The sequence below is a fragment of the Fulmarus glacialis genome, unplaced genomic scaffold (genome assembly GCF_000690835.1).
Source record: "Fulmarus glacialis isolate BGI_N327 unplaced genomic scaffold, ASM69083v1 scaffold6592, whole genome shotgun sequence".
Taxonomy (NCBI): Eukaryota; Metazoa; Chordata; class Aves; order Procellariiformes; family Procellariidae; genus Fulmarus; species Fulmarus glacialis.
In genome coordinates this window covers 13,487-33,857 of record NW_009198356.1, presented here as the reverse complement: position 1 = coordinate 33,857, position 20,371 = coordinate 13,487, and the positions used below count along the sequence as shown (strand labels likewise).

The following is a 20,371-nucleotide window of genomic DNA, read 5'->3' as shown; positions in this document are numbered from 1 at the left end:
GCTTTCAAAAGGTGCCAAGGCAAACTTTCCTGCATACCAACAGACGAGTTAACTAAGAGCAAAGTGAACAAGTGAAATTGTCATGAACTAAATTTATCTAAGCTTTTAAAATTGGCACAAAGCAGAACGTGAACTGCAAATCTCTAGCCTCCTTGGTATGCATAATGTAAATGAGATATGCACTTTCCTTGTTTATGATTGTTTAAGTTGGATTTTATTTTTAAGATTGGGGCAAAAATCTTAATGGAAACAAAACATGAATGGGTACTAAACCATTAAGTTTTAGGTGATAAACACTGTTTGATAGGAAAACTTCCATCAGATTTATGATGAGTGTTCTGGTGTTTGGTTTAAAAGACTTGGTAGTTGGTAGGCTAAGTACAAGGATTCATTTTTAGGGCAAGAACACCTTTCCAGTACTCAAAAGACTTGCCTTGAAAAGAATTACTGAGAGTAGAGGGACAAGGGCCAGCTATCCAAAACTGCCTCTCTTTCTAGCAGGGCTAGTGGGAGAGCTGTGTGCTACCAGATGGAGAGAGGGAAACTGGGGGAAGAGAGCACACAACCTCTCCTGCTCTGCCCAGGCTGTGTTGCCTCCCAAGGTTCTGCAGAGTCTCTTAAACCTTTAACATGTCAGGATAATTGAGGAAACTCTTATGTGAATGGTTTTTTTCCACTATGTGGAGCTAGCGGTGTTATGATCTAAGGCTTTGAGGGTAGGGGGATGTATTCTTTGTATAGGACTGTAGCTGTGTGTGTTGAAGTAGTGAAATGCCAAGACAAAACATCACTTAACAAAAGTGGGAAGAGCAAAGCAGAGCTTTGTACGCTCTGTCTCTGCTTTCTCAATTTTGAAGGTTTTGTCATCCTCCCACAGCTAAACTTCTTGCTACAGAAGGAAGCCAAGTCCCTGCTGTGCTTCTGGTGTTCCAAAACTAGATGCGATAGGTAACATCATCTGTTTCCATGTTGAAACTTGGAGCAGACAAGAGAAGAGTAGAATGCTCCCTGGAGGATTTTTGGATTAGACATGAAATGAATCTTTCCTACTTCTGCATATCCACATATTATAACAAGATTTGGTAGATGGTGGAGAAAGGTGCTTGGGTGGATTTAAGATGTGGTTAAATAGGTCTGGACCATGTAGGAGTGCCGCTAAGGCTGGTCTGGAATTTGGGTACATAAGTCTGCTCAGCCTTAAAAAGGAAAGTAAATCTTTGGTCACAGCTTACTTAAGACTTGGTGTTCTCTATGGACATGCCTTACAACTGAACCTGGAAGTCTCTTGCAGACAAAAAGACATCCATAGAATGGTTTGGGTTGGAAGGGACCTTTAAAGATCATCTAGCTCTGCTCCCCTTGCCATGGGGAGGGACATCTTCCACCAGATCATGTTGCTCAAAGCCCTGTCCAACCTGACCCTGAACACTTCCAGGGATGGGGCATCCACAACTTCTCTGGGCAACCTGTTCCAGTGTCTCGCCACCCTCATGGTAAAGAATTTCTTCCTTGTGTCTAATCTGAATGTACCCTCTTTTAGTTTAAAACCTTTACTCCTTGTCCTATCACTACAGGTCCTGGTAAAAAGTCTCTCTCCATCCATGCTGCTACCCTTCCAGTGTCACCTCCTTTGGTGGAAACTAGAAATAGCAACCTTACAATGCCCACGCACCATGGTGCAGTAGTTTCTCAGAAAGTATTTCCAAGTCCTCTACCTTCAACCCTAAAGTGTTGGAGTCTGTGCTAGGCATGGTGTCATTAGAAGATGCCTTCAAATATGCTTTCTCTTAGCATAGGCATGCAAAGGGAGGTAAACAGGCTCATGGCCCAGCTGCTAATGGGGACAGTGTCTCCCAAGCAACAACACTGAATGTGGATAGATTGTTTTGTGAATGGTAAGTCCTGAGCTTTCCAAGCAGGTGGGAGTGGGAAACAGAAACAGAAGAGGCAAGTTAGTATTTCTGCTTGCAGTCATGCTGTCAGCCAGTTTTCCCAAGAAACACACGCGCTTAGTGGTAGGTGAATAGTGATTGTATGTGCAAGTATGTTGGTGAAGTTCCAAAATGGTTCTAACCCAACTTCAGCATCCTTGGCAGGTGCTGAAGGGGCTGAGGCTGGTCATCCAGAACAATTAGTTGGACCAAAACATTGGAAAACAAAATTTTAGTGCTAGAATAAGAAAGATGGTAGCTAGAGGCAGATAGGAAACTAACAGCCTGCACGTGCACTGGGTTAAACCAATTGGGGAGCTGGAGTCTGAGGTAAAGGCAGCTTATTACTGCAGAAACAAACCTAGTAAGAAGATGGGCTTCTCTTTGCGGGTGGGGCTCAAATTGCATCTGCTGCTGGGATGGCAGTAACACAGAGAAAAATCTCTCCTTTATGCTGCATAAAAAAGGCTGAAGACTATTACACAAGCTCCAAAATGATCTGTCCATACTCCACTGTAGCAAATCAGGATGGCCTCACAAATGCCCATCTCCTCTTGGCAGACAAACTTTTTTGCTCTTCTTCGCTGGATGTTGGGACAGGCTGTGAATCTGAATGTTCTACCTGCTGTAAACAGCAAGATTTGTGTCTGAGAACATGAATCCTGTGTGTACACAGATGGCACCTGTAAGATACAGGGTAGAATAATGGCTTCTTTTTTAAACTTCCTCTCATGGCCTTGATGCTTGGGTAGAGTCCATCTGAAATGACCCAGGAGTTGTAATGCTCCCAGCCTTTGGGCAATTTTCAGACATTACATGTTGGGATGCCTCATCTGCTTCTACTCTGTCTGAGGGTACTCAAACTGGCAAGCAAGCACACAGCGAGGAGGTCGGGGTAAATGGATTTCAGTGGATTTCATTCTGTTTCAGAGATCAGATCGTGATCTGCAGCAGAATAGAAGACTGGTGCCCTCAGAACAACTGGAGAAAAAGAAATTAGCAGACTTTAGTGATGCAGAAAAGGAATTAACTGAGGAGGGGAGGAAGATGGCAGGAAGGAAAAAAACGGCCTCCTCTTTCGGAAGGCTGCACATAACTTGACCTCTTGTATACAGAGACCATAAACGCAGAGCTCAACTTCAGTCAAATGCAGATCACAATTCCAGATTCATCAACATTTTCAGTTTAGGCTATGGTACTGCAGAAAAGGAATAATTCAGGAGTTCTGAAGCAGGTGTCTCCGTACTGAACTCAGAATATCTCTGCAAATACTGAGAAAGTTTATACCACTGCCTTCAGTAATGTCATCAGAGCACAGTGCTTTTTGGTTACTGTTATATTCTTCATCTTTGTATTCTCTAGCTTGTAGTCTTCCTGAATATAATTATGAACTCTGGATCTTATTTTTGACTGGTTCTATGAAAATAATTCCTTATCACTAAGGGACATCTGATCAAGACAGATACTAATCATGTGCCTAAATAGTTGGTTACAAAGCTTTTTCCACAACATACTCTCTGCGTAACTGCACCACAAGCAGGACCCAGTAGCTTCCAGATATGGATAGAAGTTAGAAAAAAAAACTAATTCAGCAGTCAGTTTCAGGTGAGTTTGGAGGTAAACTACAAAATAAACGGGTGTTTTAACAAACAAATTGTCAAGCTAGCTCTGGTAAGTACATGACTAAAATCCCACTGTCTAAAGAAAATAAGGGAAGAAGTATCCTCTGTTCTCAAACTAAGGTATTTTGGGTGTTAAGCTCTGAAATACTACATACAGCATCTTCCTGGGCTTCACAAGGACATCAGTTCAGTTACAACCCAATCTTGCATGTGCTCCTGGGCAGCCTGTTGACAGCTGTGTCTTATCTGATGCGAAGCACAAGACCTCAACCAGCTTTGCACGTTTTTTGGTAGCCTAGAAAGGAGAAAGTGGGACAGATGCAGCTCAAATCATGCAGAACCCTCTTACATTTTTCTCAGTAGATGTAATTGTTACTGTGCCTATGGGCTCTGTGACACATTTAGTCTATTTGCACAGTGACGTTAGCAGCTTTGGCTTGTGAACTGTTGTATAAAGTACATTACTCTGGGCCCTCTTCCAAGAGGGCATGTGGCAGGCAATTTAAAAAAAGTGTAACCAACAGGGTTGTCTTCCTGGGGAAGGAGAAAGGGAAGTAGAGGTGGAATAAATCTCTGGGGTGTAATTCCGGGCATCCTGTGTTGCTTACTGGAGCACATGTGGTCAAGGCTGCCAGAAGCTGAGGTTTGCCTTGCCCCTGCAGACAGCAAGACGGGCCCTGCTGACAAGGTGTGTACTCATTCCATAATTTGAAACGAGGAGCTATGGAAACTCTGACACGCTCTTTCTGTTACAGGGAAATAGAGCATGGAGACATAGGATGCTCATAGTCAGTTTGGAAAGAGGCAACTGAACAAATGTACCCGTAAAGATTACAAAGCAGTGCTTCTCTGAGGGAGAGCTTATACCAGCACAGGTATCCCTCTCTGTTACTGTTTATGGATTTGCTGAGCTTCTTCCCTGTTTGCACCCAGTCCAGTTCAGTCTCTCCATCCAGCCACAGTCCTGCCCATTGGCCAATTTAATACCTTGAATTTCTTCAGGGTTAATCTGAATAAAGGACCCTTACTTTTACACAAACTCCAGCTTGAGGACTGGATCTGCTGTGCTGTGGTGCAATGGAAGTATAGTGCTGGGTTAGACTGGGTAGCTGGTGGCTTTTGCAGTCCATAGGTTGGGCAGGCTCCAGGGAACCATATAAGATAAAAGATCATCGTATAAGACATTGTCCTAGAAAAGAGAGTGTTCAGACAGATTTTTGAGTTGCCTTTCACTTCTTTCCCATGGTTTTTTGGAATGTTATTCTTAGGTTTCCATCCTCAAAGAAGAAAATAAGTCACATGAATTTCTGATGCTTCATCTGATTTTATTTTAACTTTAAGATACAGCTGTGCACAGATAACAGAATATACCCCCTGGCACTGAAGTGTGACTGGAGAAGAATTAAAATTAGCAGCTACTGAGGATGCTTAAAAATATTGGCTTTAATTTCTGCTCTCAAGGGAGGAACAAGTCAGTTCTTTCTTCATGGGGAAGCAGAAGGCAGAGAAACCAAGGGAGTCTTTTGTGAGTAGATATTCAGTTTTATTATGTGTGAGGCTTTATGAGTAGATTTCATTCAACAGCTGCATTTTTCAGTGTTTTTGAATTTGTGGCAGAAATAACCCTTGAAACAACAAAAAAAGGAAATATCCTCGAAATCCACAATCCTTTTCTGTTAGCCCACCCACCCATAGACTGGGCACTCTTTTGAGTGATCATCTTTCTCCACTACTTTATAAGTGCAGGTCTCCTTGCTGAAAATGCTTACACACTTCTCTTCATTGTAGTCAACTGGTGTTGCAAAGCTATCATTGGGAAAAGAAAGACAAAGAGATGGTGAGACCTAGAGGTAAACAGCTTCCATTTCAGATGGTATCTACACTTTCAATATGAAGAGGGTATACTGAGGAGGTGTTCAGGACCTGAAAAGGGAGCTCACACAAAGCTCAAAAGTGACTTAGCCTGCTGCTCGAGCAGGATTAGGGGAGAGCTGGTTGTCTACTGATCTGATTTACACCCAAGGGATGTTTGTTGTGTTTATTTGCTACTCAAATATAATTGATTTTTCTTTTCAGCCGCAACATGGAACGAGAATTGCATGAGTGGTTGGGTGTTGCTATAGTAAAAATTACAGGCAGGCCAGTGTATCTTGAGCTGCTTCTCAGAGTAAAGAGGGGCTATGTGTAGCTTTGGGAAGACCTGGATTAGGAGCAGTAGAAAATTCTTAAGTAACTATGTGTTCTCTCTTGAATCGGTATTTTGCCTGAAATTTTATCCCCACGAAGAATTAAGTCGTCTTTTAAAATCAAGAATTATTTTTTAAACATGAGCTATATTTGTCAGAGAAACTTCTTGCATGCTCAGTGATGATGGTGTTGGGTTAATGCATAACTTTGTGATATGAAGACAGTGAGAGAAGGGTCACGGTCATTTCTCAGGGACCCATGTGTGAAGGGAAGTGCTTTGTGCTGTACCATGGCAGCGGAGGAAAACCACCACTGCTGCTCTAACTCACCTGGAGCAACAGTCAATTCCGCTCCTGGAACAGGAACAATCATAGCAGTCTGCATTCCTCCAGCTGGAACCAAATTCATGCAGCTCTCCATTCGAGTCATGGCAGCCTGAAAATGTAGTGTGCAAGCAGCCTTCAGTGTCAGACATAGTGCACTGACAGTGCTACTGCTTGTACAAAATGGGTGGGATCTTTGTTGGCTTTTTACATTAACGTCCCTATCTGGCAAACACAGAGGGTCCCCAGAAGAAAGACAACTAGGCACAGACCTGGTCAGAATCAAGAAAAGGCTTTGACTTCCCCCCTCATTAACACCAACCATTGTTGACTCCTCATTTAGAGCAAGACTAAATCTGCCCAAAAAACTTTTCCCAATCCTCAGCTGCAGGAAGAAAGCACATATTGGATACAAAGTTCCTGTCCAACAGCCATGGAATTGCAGACGACACCAAGCTAAGTGGTGTGGTTGATGCCTGAGGGACGGGATGCCATCCAGAGGGACCTGGACAGGCTCGAGAAGTGGGCCCCTGTGAACCTCATGAGGCTCCTCAAGGCCATGTGCAAGGTCCTGCCCCTGGGTCGGGGCAATCCCCGGTATCAATACAGGCTGGGGGATGAAGGGATTGAGAGCAGCCCTGCCGAGAAGGACTTGGGGGTACTGGCAGATGAAAAGCTGGAGATGAGCCGGCAATGTGCGCTCGCAGCCCAGAAGGCCAACCGTATCCACTGCATCAAAAGCGTGGCCAGCAGGTTGAGGGAGGTGATTCTGCCCCTCTACTCTGCCCTGCTCTGGTGAGACCCCACCTGGAGTGCTGCGTCCAGCTCTGGAGTCCTCAGTACAGTAAAGACATGGACCTGTTGGAGCAGGTCCAGAGGAAGGCCCGAAAAATGGTGAGAGGGATGGAACGCCTCTCCTATGAAGAAAGGCTGAGAGAGTTGGGGTTATTCAGCCTGGAGAAGAGAAGGCTCCAGGGAGACCTTATTGCAGCCTTTCAGTACTTAAAGGGGGCTTATAAGAAAGATGGGGACAAACTTTTTAGCAGGGCCTGTTGCGACAGGACAGGGGGGAATGGTTTTAAACTAAAAGAAGGTAGATTTAGACTAGATATAAGGAAGAAATTTTTTACAATGAGGGTGGTGAAACACTGCCCAGAGGTTGCCCAGGGAGGTGGTAGATGCCCCATCCCTGGAAACATTCAAGGTCAGGTTGGACGGGGCTCTGAGCAACCTGATCGAGTTGAAGATGTCCCTGCTCATTGCAGGGGGTTTTTTAGAGGTCCCTTCCAACCCAAACTATTCTACTATTCTATGAATAGACTTCCCAAATGAGTGATCTGGAAAGCAGAATTTTATGAGGACAGGACAAGACAGAGTGGAGGATTTGGGAGTTCTAGGTTGTGTCTTTGCCTATAAATATGTTCTGTTTCTTTGGCAATGCCAACTCATTTTTCTAGTAGGAGCACTAGCTTTCCCAGAAAAACCTCTACTTTGGGGCACTCAGTTTATTTTGCATACTGGCACACATCAGCTCCTCTTGTGTCCAAATAATTGCATGTTTCTTTTGAGCACTTATTTTCCTGCAGCTCCACTCATCTGCAGACTGATAGACTAGCTGGGTTCAGGAAGAGAAGTCCTAGACTGAAAGGGAGCAGCCATTCTGTTCTTAAGAACTTTCCTTGGGATAGGGAAACAACTAATGAGTAAACTGACCAGTGTGCTGAACGTTTGCTAATCTGTTTCCTGCTTTAAACTGACCACACACATGCATAAAGGTCCTTCTCCTCCCTTCTCTGTATTTCTAAATATGCTGCCATAGTGAAAACATGAATTATTACTTCATGCAGATTTGTAAACTAAGCCCATGTTATTTTGCTGGACAAAATTCATTTGTAATTTGGCCTGTGTGATGCTCCTCAGATAAACTCATCTTTTTTATAACATATTAATTCCCTGTTCTCCATACCACATTTCCCGCCCTTTTCCTAGTGGTTTCTCTCCACTGTTTCCACTTATTTCTAAATTGTGATAAATTGCACTGAATGGACAAATCAAATTGGGCAGTGCTTGTGGTGATGTCTGTCAAGTTGAGGACAGTTGACTTCTTACCTACAATCTCACCATCGGGTGTCCCTGGCTTCAATGGCTGAAGGAAGCAATTGGCATTGGATAGTGTCACGCTAATGGCAAGAACAAGAAGGCAGGACAAGATGGTTTTCTGAACAAGAAAGCAGAATTAATATGAATACTTAAGTAACTACTAAGATGTCTTAATGATAAATACTACCATTACAAATAGGAAAATACATTGTGGTTTCAAATCAAAATCCATTGTCTTTTGCAGTTTAGACACTTTAACACACAGTCAGGAATACTGAGCCATTTAGAAGGAGCAGAGGCAGAGCTTCATTTGGAAGGGGAAAAAAAAGTCTGTCCTTTCAAGCTGTTTAAATCAAGCGTTGCCTAATACAGGACTGATAGACTCAGATACTGTTTGTGAAAGGAGTGTGTTCTACTCCTTTCCCCTCCCCATTCATTTTTCTTGTCATTATTTTCTCCATAGGATTGGTCACAAACTGTCTCTGCCACTAATCTCGCTCATAGTTGTAAAAACTTCTTCACTGGAGTCTGAAGAACCCACTGGATGTTTCACCCTAATATTGAAGGATTAGGAACAAGCTGAAGAACTTGAGCTGAAGTTGAACCCTCAAGATTTGGCCCTGCTTTGAGCAGGAGGTTGGACCAAATAACCTGCAGGTGTCCCTTCCAACCTAGATAATTCTATATTTTATGACCGTTCTCAGCAGCTTTTTCTGAAAGTTCAGCTTAAATTCCTCAGCAAGTCCCTTACACTTCAATATTAGTTTGAAATGTTTGAAGGGCTTTCATTGGGGATATGAAGGAAATAAGTGCAAGAACTCTAGAGTGGAATTAGTTGTGATGAATTTAAAATCTTGGTAAGAGAGGAAAGGTAGACCAGGAATAAACAATGATGTATCCACACATGTGTATATTGTATTTATATGTGGGCTTTTTGGGCAGAGTAGAACTAGTGACTTATAAAAAGAAGTCATATCTGAGAGATGGGAGGAGGAAAAACTAGCATTTAATTTTGCAGAGGAGAGGTTAAACCCCACAGAACTGCAACAGAGCTGCAAATGAGTAAAAATCAAGATAACGTTTTTGTGTTTAACTGAATGTTCAGACATTATCCAGACTTCTCACAAAAATGAAAGCCAGTTCTAGCTTGAGAGACAACAGAGCTGCTTTCTGCCAGAAAAAAGATTACCTCCAAACATTACAGGTAAGTGAAAACAGGTTATAATAAAAAGCCTTAGCTGGAGTCCTATTAGACATCTCCTGCCATATACGTGCTGATATCTTTTACCCAGGGTTCTTACCTGCCTGTGCCTATCTATCTGACTTTAGCTCTCCAGAAACAGAATTTCCACTTTCTCCAAGTTTCTTAGATCCTGAGTACTGAGATAAACCCAATAGAACCTCCTTTAAAATCTATAGCAAAATACCATCGTCTTTTACAGTATAAGATGTAAGGACTCACCATTCTTGCAGAATTATGAGGCTTCCAGTAAGGAGACAACCTGTAAGAAGCTCATCTTCTTGGAGAACTTATATAGAGAGGGAATTTACGATACCAGTCCTTGAGCAAACTTAACATGCATGAATAACACCAATGAGGTTTCTGCAAAATGACCTCATGGGGCGGATATTATTAAAATAAGCCAATTATATACAGGAAGGTTTAGCTCTGAAAGGCACTGAAGAAATAGGTGTGGCTTTTGGGCTACACCAGATCTGGAAGGAAGTTATGGGAGGTACTTCAAAAGGAATTTCAAGTCTGGAAGGAATATTTAGCACTTGCCCTGAGAAATCCGTTAGAGACATTGTGGTTGTCACTCACAAAAAAATTTGCATGCTTAATTTGAACCATCTAGGTTTTAAAAGAGAAGAACTTTGAACAATCATTCAGCTTGCTTGTTCATCAGCTGAAAATGAAAGAAGGCTCTTATGGAAAAGGAGTGGTGGTTGGAAGGGTTACATATAAAGCAGGGTTTCTGTGGAGAGTGGCTGGCATCTGTAGGCCCTTAGAAAAGGGTCCTAGATAACCATTTTCTTCCTTGTTCAGTTTTCCATCATGTACAAGACCCATATGCTCAGGTCCTCTGTGAGTGGGGAAAAAATAGGCATCGTATATTTTCTTCCTTCATCTTTGTAGAAGGAAGAAATAGTCCCTTTTCTGCGAGGCTGTACATGTCAGGGACAGACAGGCTTTCCAAATGCTTAGGACAGTAATTTGATAACAAAGGAGTCAAATACAGTCCCCTTTTGCTTAGCTTTGATCTAGTTGGTTCAAATATTGCAAACTGTATAACCCTGGTAGGGGAAGAAGTCTTCCCCTTATTACCAGGGCTACACAGTTTGCAATATTTGAACTAACTCCTCTGGCTGCCTAATTGTGTTGCCTTATTGCGTGGGTTTGAGAGTTGAGGTTGAACTCCAAGCTGGGGTGGCTATTCCATGTCTTCTACCCAAACTCCAGAGTTGAGAGCTACCTCAGGAAGTCCATGTGAGAAAGCCAGTATTATTGCAATGCATGTCACGGTGAGACCACCACTCGCAGGAACAGCCTTAGCTGGCTTTCAACTCAGTACGTTGGGTAAATTGGTTTTTCTTCAGTTACCAGATCTTTCTTCAGGGTGACAGAAAAGAGCTGAAGTGCTTGCAGGTATTCATAGGTTTGATTAAAGCTGCCCACAATCAGCCTATCATTGGTAAGTTAGATTTGGCAATGCTGATGAATGCACTGCCCTGAAACAAGAGATGACTAACACCACAGCCGCCCAGCTCATGCCCTTGGCTCCTAATCACTGGTAAACCAACAGATCATGTCAGCCTATGAGCACAGGCACTGGGAATTTCTTTACTGACATCAAGAGTCTAAACGTCCCCTTTGGATCTCTCACAAATACATATGAAGCCAATTTAACAGCATCATTGTGGTTTGGGATACCGTCAGTGTTTCAGAGGATTTTTCTATTAAAGGGGGAAGAAGGCTCAGTAGGATAACAAAGTAATACACCCTGATCCTAGACCAAAGCTGCCTTTTGTGTTGGTTGCAGTGAAGACGGAGAGAGTTCACACGTTCCTTTCCTGTTTCTATGCTGCCTGGCCTAATTGGTTTACGTCTGCGGGATGGCTAAGGACGGGCCCTAGCTTTGCATGCCTGCTCTTTGTAACCTTTATGTGCTGAGAAGTAACTATTTCACCTCGGCTGAAAATACTGTGGGAAGGACCACAGAGTCCTGTTCAAGATATTGGCTCTTCCATATCCTCAAAGGTAATCTGGAGAAAGTATTCCATGATAGTTTGGAAGAAAAGGACCATCAAATTACACTGTCTTAATTCTATTAATATTACTGAGCCATTTAATTTTTTTCTTGCATGTTGTAGAGTTTGCATGCAGTGTTTTTCTTGACAGGCACCCTGCAGCAGTTTTTGTATGTGAACAAAGGTCACCAGACACATAGCGATTTGTGATGCTGGTGAACTGGAGTGAGACTTGTGGAATTTGTTACAGCCAAAACCCAGTCAACTTGCTGGTTTGGTGCTGAGTGACAGAGAAAGCATTTGTTGCTCAACTCCAAAGAACAAAAATCCAAACAATGTGCATGTGTATTCTCTCTCTCTCAGCTTTTCAGACAAGCAGTGACCGCCCAACAGTTCCCATTGCAGACCCTCCCTGTTTTCTAGGTGCAAGCTATGCCAGGTATGGAGAGAAGTTCTTGCAAGCAGCTTTCTTTGGAACACAGCAGGGAGTGACCTGTCTAAGCCTGGGCAGTGTCTAGGGACAGTGAAGAAGCTGTTTGCATGATCTGTGAACTCAGGGGACCCTAACAATATGCTGTGGTGCTGAAACTACTCAGAACAGCGAACTCTATGTAGATAGCCCATTCATATATTGATTACTAAGGTCATTTGTGGCCCATATTATGTTGTGTTTCTTCTTCACGTTGTTCATGTACAAGATGAGGGGTGCCTTGCTTGTGTGGGGAACAGGTATCTCCAACAGACGTTGCTCTGTTGAAATCTTGTTTGTCTTCCCAACTGGTTTATTTCTTACTAAAAACATTCTAAGAATATCAGTGCTCTGCTCAGTTCTGTGCCCTTTTTCCACTGGTGTGGAACAGAGTATCCTGTTTCTTCCTAACGTGGGGAAAAAATCTTGGGGACTTTTTTGAAGATTTACCTCACTATTTTAGTTAGTCATTCTTTGGCTAGGATTTCTGGTTACATCTCACTGATGATCAACATAGATGATGAGAGTAATGCAAGATTATCAGCCTTGTTTTTTCTGTATCTTCCAGTGCTAGGCAATCAACAGAGAGGAATACAGTATGATTTTGGAGCAGTAATGTTATTTTAAAAAACCAACAAACTAGCTAATACCTATGAAAAGCATTACTCTATAAACAACTTAAGATGGAAGAGATGCACCAGAATGAAAGCAGTCCAGGAACCTTGTTTCTTAATCCAGCATTTCAGTACTACTCTCACTCTTACCCTTCCGATTCTCTCCCCGTCCCACTGTGGGGGGCGGAGTGAGTGAGTGGCTGTGTGGGATTTGGCTGCCTGCCAGGTTAAACCACGACAAGAGGGATCCGCTTTCTGCAGGAGAGAGTAAATGCAGGACTCCTTATGGAAGATAAGTTCATGTATCAAGATAAGTCATTAAAACCAGCAGGTTGACTGGTACTGCCATTGGGAGGGGGAAAGCAAGAGGAAGCATGAGGCATATCAGCTCACAGATCGTAAGTAAACACAATTTTACAAATAAATTTGTCTTGACCTTAATATGACAATGCTATGTATAATGTACATTGGTTTTACAATTGTTAAGCAAAGTCTGCCACATTTGCACGTGAGAAAGGACAACTGTTTTAAGGAAAAGCACAAGCAAACAGCACTAAAATATACAGTGTGCTGTTGACATAGAAACATATTGTAATGTGATAAAAGGAAGTTTTATCTTGGTGGGAACATTTTTGTTAACTCTGAGACTCATATACCCACAAATCTCAAAGCCTACGCCCTCAGATCTCTCCTGGAATAGGGATTAGCAAAGAATTGTATTAATTTTACAGGCAAGGGCACAGATGGTGTGAGTGTCTTGTCCCAGGTAACGTGGCATAGCAGAAATTTGAATTGAGGTCTCAATTCAAGCTGGGAGGCCCAAGCTGGAGACAACAATGTCATTTCACCCCTGTCTCCTTCCATATGCAGCAGAGTCCCCATCCCTGGGCCAAATTTCAATTTTAATTCAAAGCAATTTCAGTGGGATGAGAAATACTTCATTTTTTTCCCTGTTTAGTTCTGTGGATAAGCAAAGATCCCTCTTGCTAAGGCGCAAATGCATTTTTTTAAAACACATGGTAATTCCTCAGCTAGTCTGGAAAATCCTGTCAGGTCACAATCCTCAAATGAAGGATCAGTGCTAAGCAGGGACATAGAGACAGACAAGATGATCTAAAGAACCAGCTGCAAATGCCAGGCTGTGTTTGCAAGCAGGAGACGTCCATCTCTGCAGTGTGGGTAGCACTGAGGAAGATAGCCACAGATGCAATATTTCCTACACTTCTAACTTTCAGCTCAAGCCACGTGGTAACAAAAAGATCTTAGAAACCTTTAGAAAAATGACAGAAAAGTTTATTCCAGAAACGAGAAAACACAGTGATTCCAAACACAAGTTTTTATCCCAACCCTGCAGCTGATTAAGCAAATGAAGATCATAAGTCTATGAAAAAGTAAAGACTTTTTGATAGAGGCTTGACTTAAGGAGTTAGTTATAGGAAGGGTGGCAGATCGGAGCATTGCTGTAGTTCTTGCTGGTGCCTCTGGCTTTGTGGAACTTGCATGGTACAACAGTGGACCCCACTCTGGCCGCACTGGCATTGGAAGCATGCCTTTGGTCCTCCAGGTAGTACTAAATTTGTGCAGTCTTCCACCTTTAACACAACCTGCACACACATGCACAAAATGAAAGGAGGCTTAACTTCAGTTTTATACTGTTGGTTACTTAGTTCAGTGACCTCTGGGCTTTTTTTTGGGAAAGCTCAGTGAATTCTGTGTATACGCCACCTACACTGTATTTCAGCTCTATTTAGAGAGCATGAGCTTACTTCCATTTTCTAAACTTGTTAGTCACTGATTCCATGAAGATAAAACTCAGCAGCTGGATATTATTGCTGCATGGACTCAGAACAGACTGGGGTGGGGAGGGCACCCACAGAATGCCTCAACCAAATCCATGGGATATCTTGGCTGTTGGGATCTTTTCTCTTTTTTCCTTCTCTCCCGGTTTGTTTTCCACTGTCATGTGTAAAATCCTGCTTCCTCCCATTTCTTGTTCTACACCCTTCCTGTCTATTCCTGATGGGCAGCAACTAGAACAGAACAACATAAAGAGGGTTGTTGTGGCTCTTATCTCTGGCAGGTTTCACCAGAATTGCGCCTGGGCTGTTTAGTTCATAATAACAGTATGCATTACTTAGTGGTGTCAAGAAGGAAGCCCAGGAAACACTGCGGTAAAAACCCCACAATGTCTGTGTCTACTTCTTGAAAGTATTTTAACAGTTGCTGAGAGCATACTTGTGCTAGAAGAATTGCTTTCCCCCTCTTTGAGAAAACAAACGGGAATCACAACACCTGAAAGGGTAGAACATTTAACAGACTTTATGTGATTTTTTTTCACAAAATGACACCTAGCATTTTATCTTTGTTATTCCTTCAAATGTGAAATTCCTTCAAATGAGGTTGCAGCTCAAAGGCATGTATGGTACTGCCATGGCTCTCTGATCACATACATGTCAACAAATTGACTCCGATTGTTCCGAATCTGAAATTTTAACTTATGATAACTTTGTTTTGTTTCTAAGGAGCTCTTGCACGGCCTGTCTGGTGTTTCCTGCAGGGCTGAATATAAAAATGGCAAAAATTTATTCTTCAGTGTCTTGCCAAACAAATCAAACGCAAAAATATTTCAGGTTTGGAGAGGCTCTATTGGGATTTCTGAGGAAGTTATTGAAATTCAACTAGTAATCAACAAGCAGTTTCATCACTGTGAAGGATGGAAAACTGAACTGGTACCTCTCCATGTTTCTGTCCTACACATATAACCCTCATCTTTGTGGTACGCAAATAATGACAAGTATTCAAAACAGAGGGTGAGTGATACATCATCCTGCTTTCCTGCAGCTGGATCATCTCATGAATGAGGAAAAAAAAAGTTACCTGCGACAATGCTGTTAAAGCATTTCCCCTCTCAGTAGAGGGGCTTTGCACTTTATAGCAAGAGGGAGTCAAGATTCCTGAGCTTTGTTGCTAAAATTGTTGCCAGCAACTCTGGCAATAGAAAACGCAATACAATTGCGTGTTGAAACTAAAAGATATGTTGTTTGTTTGTTTTTTTTTAAAAACATCTGGAGGGAATTTCTGGATCTCAGTGAAGCCAGACTATTCTCTGGAGCCTCTAGGTCAGTTCTCTCTATGTTTCCTGGGCCTAGTAAACTCACCAGAATTCATTTTCTGGCTTCTCTGGTGTCAGCTCTTGTTTGTGCTGGGCTGTTCAGATTCTGTTTCAAGTGCATGTGGTGGAGGAGGTGCCCCTGCAGTGGAAGATGGACTTCCTCACCCATGGATAACTTCTGGAAGGATGTGCTAATCACATTGATCAAATGTGCTCTTTCTTCCCAGTCTCATAACCTCAGTGAATATGTCCAATGCCTGTACTAGATTTCTTGTTTCAGTCACTCAGGCTTTTACTGGTGCTGCCAGCAAATCAGAAATCTTACACTGAGAAAGTCATCTTCATCTGTAAGAAAATTGGCACCTAGATTCTACAGAAACACTTGGGATTCTAGGAGGTAATAAGGCTCCTAATTATAAATAAATAAATAAAGGTCCAAATAAGGTAATAAATAGAATGAAATTCTATTTACTTTAGAAGTGAACTAAGTATCTGTAAATCATTTAAACTGTGAAGTCTTACTGAGGAACTACCAATGTTAAGAACATGAATATGATCTTACGAGATAATAAACTAATTTTCCTAAGTTTCAGAAGAAATATGTAGCCTTAATTTGTGAGACTACGGTAGGGCAAAACTTGGAATACTGAAATCATTCCAGTATCACATGGCACAGTTCCAGACTACAACAAACTGGATGTTAATCCTGATGTGTGCAGTTCTCAGTGGTTTGAATTAAAAAAATAATTCATGAGGAGCCTCCAAGTCACTTTTGTTAGTGATAAAAATGTTTAAACTGGGATTTTTAAAAAAAAAGAAACCTGTTTTTTCTCAGGAAACACTTCTGTGAGCTATTGAGGTAGGAAGTCTTTGGATCTCCATGCTCAAAATATTACTTCCCCTAAGAAGCTGCAGCTGTTTGTTCTGCAAGTGAGAACATTCCTTCAGGTACCAGTTGAGGCTGTGTTCTGTGTAATTTCGACATGAGCTGGCAGAAAAGGGGAAAAGTCATTCAGGACAATTTTCAGAACTGTTCCTCTCCTGCAGGGTATGAAAACTCTTTGGAGAAAACTTACCTTAAGACCTTAAGCAATGTGAGAACATTCACTTCAAAATGCTGCTGTTTAGGGGAATTTTGAGGAATGACATGATTAAATCAGTGAATGAAAGTCAGATTTTAAAAAGTTATATGCAAATGTTTGTACTGGAAAAAGTTGAACTGACTCTAATTCTGGCCTCTCACATTTTTTCAGCCTTGCAGGAACCAATTGTACAGAAACACAGAGTTATTGAGTGATATCCAACCTGTGGTGCAGAGAACTTTAAAAGGCTAAGAATGTAATACCAGTGCTTGCAAAATGCTTGGATTTTTTTCCCCAAAGGAGGTATCTTAAGTGAAACCATGAAACAATGTTCATAGGCAAATTACCGAAAAAAAAGTCAGAGAAAACATACCACGTTAAATCCTTCTGATTTTACTGATGGCTCGCAGAGCTTGAGATGGGTCATCCTGAGGAGCAAGTACCCCTGCTGAATAAATATAGGATGACAACTGATTTTGGGCCAAGTGAGGAACTCTGCCTTAAGAATGCTCAGCTGTGTGTAACCTTGTACTTTTACAAGACAACAGACTTGTGATTATGGAGCGTCATTAAACAGTCCACTTGTCCTGGAAGGTGTGTTTCCTTTCAAACCATACAACAATTAACTGCAGACTGTTGTGGATTTTTAATACTCAATTCTGGAGCAGACAGGCCACGTAGAAGCAGCATTTTACAGGGTATTGTTGCCTGGTCTCCTATATGTGGGCAGATTTAGGATATTACCAATTGCCAAGTGGGAGATTTGGTTTTGAAGCCCATCACTGGCTGGACTTCTCTCCCCAGAGAATGTGGGGAATTTTTATACTGAAGAGACAGAAGGCATCTGCCTTTTTTTAGTACCTGAAGCTCTGCTGCCATGAGGAACCATATCTCCAGGGGCTGATCTAGATCTCTTTTTCAGTGTGGGCAAGAACCACTAAAGCAGCGCCGTGTGTGCAGACTTTCAGGAGTGGGGCTTGGAGGAGGACACCTGGCAGCAGGTCAGAGTGGGCAATGGAGAGGAACAGCCACTGCTATTGGGTGATGACATTGCTGAAGAGAAGAAAAAGAAAAAAAAGGAGAAAAAGGATGATGATCTTCCATCCTCACTGTTTTTTCAGAGGTCTTGCCAAAACTCCTGCAGCAGTTCAGGTGTGCCCTGTGTGCCCTGAGTAGAAGCCATGGTACAGCATGTCCCAAACAGTGCATGCCTTCCAAATCGTAATGGATTTTGACACCTGGTGAGCTAAAATGTCTGCACTGACCCTTGGCTAGAATAGAACCAGCAAAGCATGAGAGTGACTTGTGCCAGGGCACTGGTGCACGGCATGTTGGAATAGTGAGGTGAAGGCGTTCCTCTCTCAAAGGAGGCGACATTGCCCAGTGTTGTTATATAAAAAGAACCATCATTATGAAGCATTTCTGGATGTTTCATCTGGATTTATTGTATTCAGAAAAGCTCAGTGATACCAATGCAAGTAATGACAGAAATGAGACGTTGTGTCTTGATTATGCATCTTATATACTGAATTAGAACAATTAGGAGATTAAAAGTGAGCTGCTGAAGTACTCTCTCTCACAAGATCTCCCATGTCTTTGAGCTTCTCTGTGATGGCAAGCATCTGTAGGAAGGGGAGGAATTCCACATGGCAGAGAGGTTCGGCACAGGTGGGTTGTTAGCCCACACGAGAATAGACAAAGCACTCCTTTGAGGGGTCACTCTTCTGCACCACGTCATAGTCACAGCTTTTCTTGTTGAAAATGACTTTACAGTTCTCTTTGTCATAACCAGTAGGAGTATGAAAGCTGTCATTGGCAAAGAGAAAGCAAATGTTAGACTGAGAGCAATGAAAGATTCAATACTTCAGTGATTATAGCTTGAACTAGTGCTGAGTGAGATAACTCTGAAACTGTGGCTAAGACAGCCTAGCTAGCTTGAGTGCCACACAGCTACAGCTTCCAGGGCCTTGCTGCACTGCACTTGTAGATGCACCAGTATGCTTAGTACTAGCATAGGGATTTCTATCACAGCACTCTACAGTGTGATGTAAGCATGGTCTCGGCATGTTTTATTTCTTTTCCATTAATTTTTCATTATTGCCAGTTTGCTTAGAATGTGGTAGATATTTCCTAACGTATTGCGTGTCACCTGAGCAAAGGCGATGATCATAATCAAGCCATTTTGGCCCTTTGTGGAGGTTGGATAAGAGGAAAGGAGGATGTTAGAGATAGATACTTCAGAGCAGAATCTTGTCATTTTAGGGTCAGCATGTTCACTGGAGAAAAGCATCTCCAGAAATCTATTCAGATCATCATAAGCCCTTTAGAGGAGCTTCACTTAAGACCCTTGTGGAATTAATTCCTTCCTACCCCCACTTTCCCTGTTAAGACTTAACTGTAGGGTAAGAGGGGTTCACAAGTTGCTCAAAATTAAAGGCAAGCACCAACTGGATGTGTCTGGAAGGGCCTGTGTCCACTCCCACTCAGCAGAAAGTGAGCTAAGGTAAACACAGCCAAGGATCCAAATGGTCAAGAGCTATATGTGGCTTGCCCTAGCTCTGTGATAAGGGTGAGGAAAGGTTCCCTTGTGGCCTTAGAAACTCATTTTCCCAGCAAATGGAAAGCTGTGGTCTTCCTATGGGCAATGATGCTACCAAGAAGTTCAAACTTACAGGGAACAGCAACGCATTGCATCTTGGCTGCAGCTGCATCTGAAGCAATTCTCTGTCCTCGCAATCTCTCCAAAGGGGTATAGTTTTCCATCCAGGATACAGCCTGCGTAAGAGAGCAGCAAAAGAAACATGTTCTTTAAGCCTCCACGTAAAGGCTGAATAGTTTAAAAAGGATTGCAAGTTTTCTGAAAATGTTTTTCTTGGCAATAGTAAAGTAGAAGTTATTTTGTTCTCCAGGTTATTATCTGGACTATTTTGAGAGCCTGAACTTGTTTCTTCTTCACTTGTTAGAGACAGTTTCAGTGTGACAGATCAGGGGTGAAAGTGAGCAACCAAACAGCCAGGTCTGCCACCTGGCACGACACTTTATTCAGAACTACTCTGAACTCCAGCATCAGCTCCATGTGCTGGAATAGCAATGGCAACGCACCACCCATAGCAATAATATTGCTGCAATCATACCCAGTCCAGGAGAAGACTTTGGTTTTTCCTACTTTTGGAAACTTGGTGCTGGAACCTCCTATTCGTGTCTTTCTGACACCTACCCCCTCCCTTGTATTTTGAGCCCTTCCTGGTAGCTCCACATAGAGCCAAGACGCCACAGAACAATCAAGTGAGAGGACCTTCCCTCTTCTTACCTTTTTCAGCCTCCCCTGGCTTGTTCATTTTAGAAAAGCAGTATGCATCACCCAGTGTCACTACGATGCCCATTGCAATGAAGAAAGCCAGAAAGCTCTTCTGTAAAAGAGACACAGAGCCCATGGCATGAATTTAAGTCCACTTTGATTATCTCTGTTTTCAAAAGCTGAATCACTGAACCTGAAGCAAAAATTAGAAATAAACTTATGTGTACATGAAAATGCTGGAAAAAGGCACTCCAGATATTTGATACTTTTTCCTTTAGGTGGGAAGAGACAAAATGATATGACATAAATATGTCAGCAGTGTCACTCCCTGCTGAAGTCCAATCTCTAGAAATCACAAAAAACTTCAATAGTATTATACACTTG

The 20,371-nt window shown here is 42.3% G+C and overlaps 2 protein-coding genes across 2 annotated transcripts; both read right to left on the bottom strand.

Annotated features, from left to right (window-relative positions):
- Positions 1–5,229: 5,229 nt before the first annotated feature.
- On the bottom strand, positions 5,230–17,116 carry LOC104073169 (beta-microseminoprotein-like). Its single transcript, XM_009572852.1, has 4 exons — positions 17,063–17,116; positions 8,173–8,281; positions 6,070–6,175; positions 5,230–5,359 (listed from the first exon to the last, which is right to left on the bottom strand). Exons 1-4 carry the CDS (start codon positions 17,114–17,116, stop codon positions 5,230–5,232), a joined length of 399 nt encoding a protein of 132 aa, XP_009571147.1.
- Positions 17,117–18,365: 1,249 nt separating this feature from the next.
- Positions 18,366–20,072, bottom strand: LOC104073167 (beta-microseminoprotein). Its single transcript, XM_009572849.1, has 3 exons — positions 20,000–20,072; positions 19,362–19,464; positions 18,366–18,495 (listed from the first exon to the last, which is right to left on the bottom strand). The coding sequence occupies exons 1-3, from the start codon at positions 20,070–20,072 to the stop codon at positions 18,366–18,368; spliced, it is 306 nt and encodes a 101-aa protein (XP_009571144.1).
- Positions 20,073–20,371: the final 299 nt, after the last annotated feature.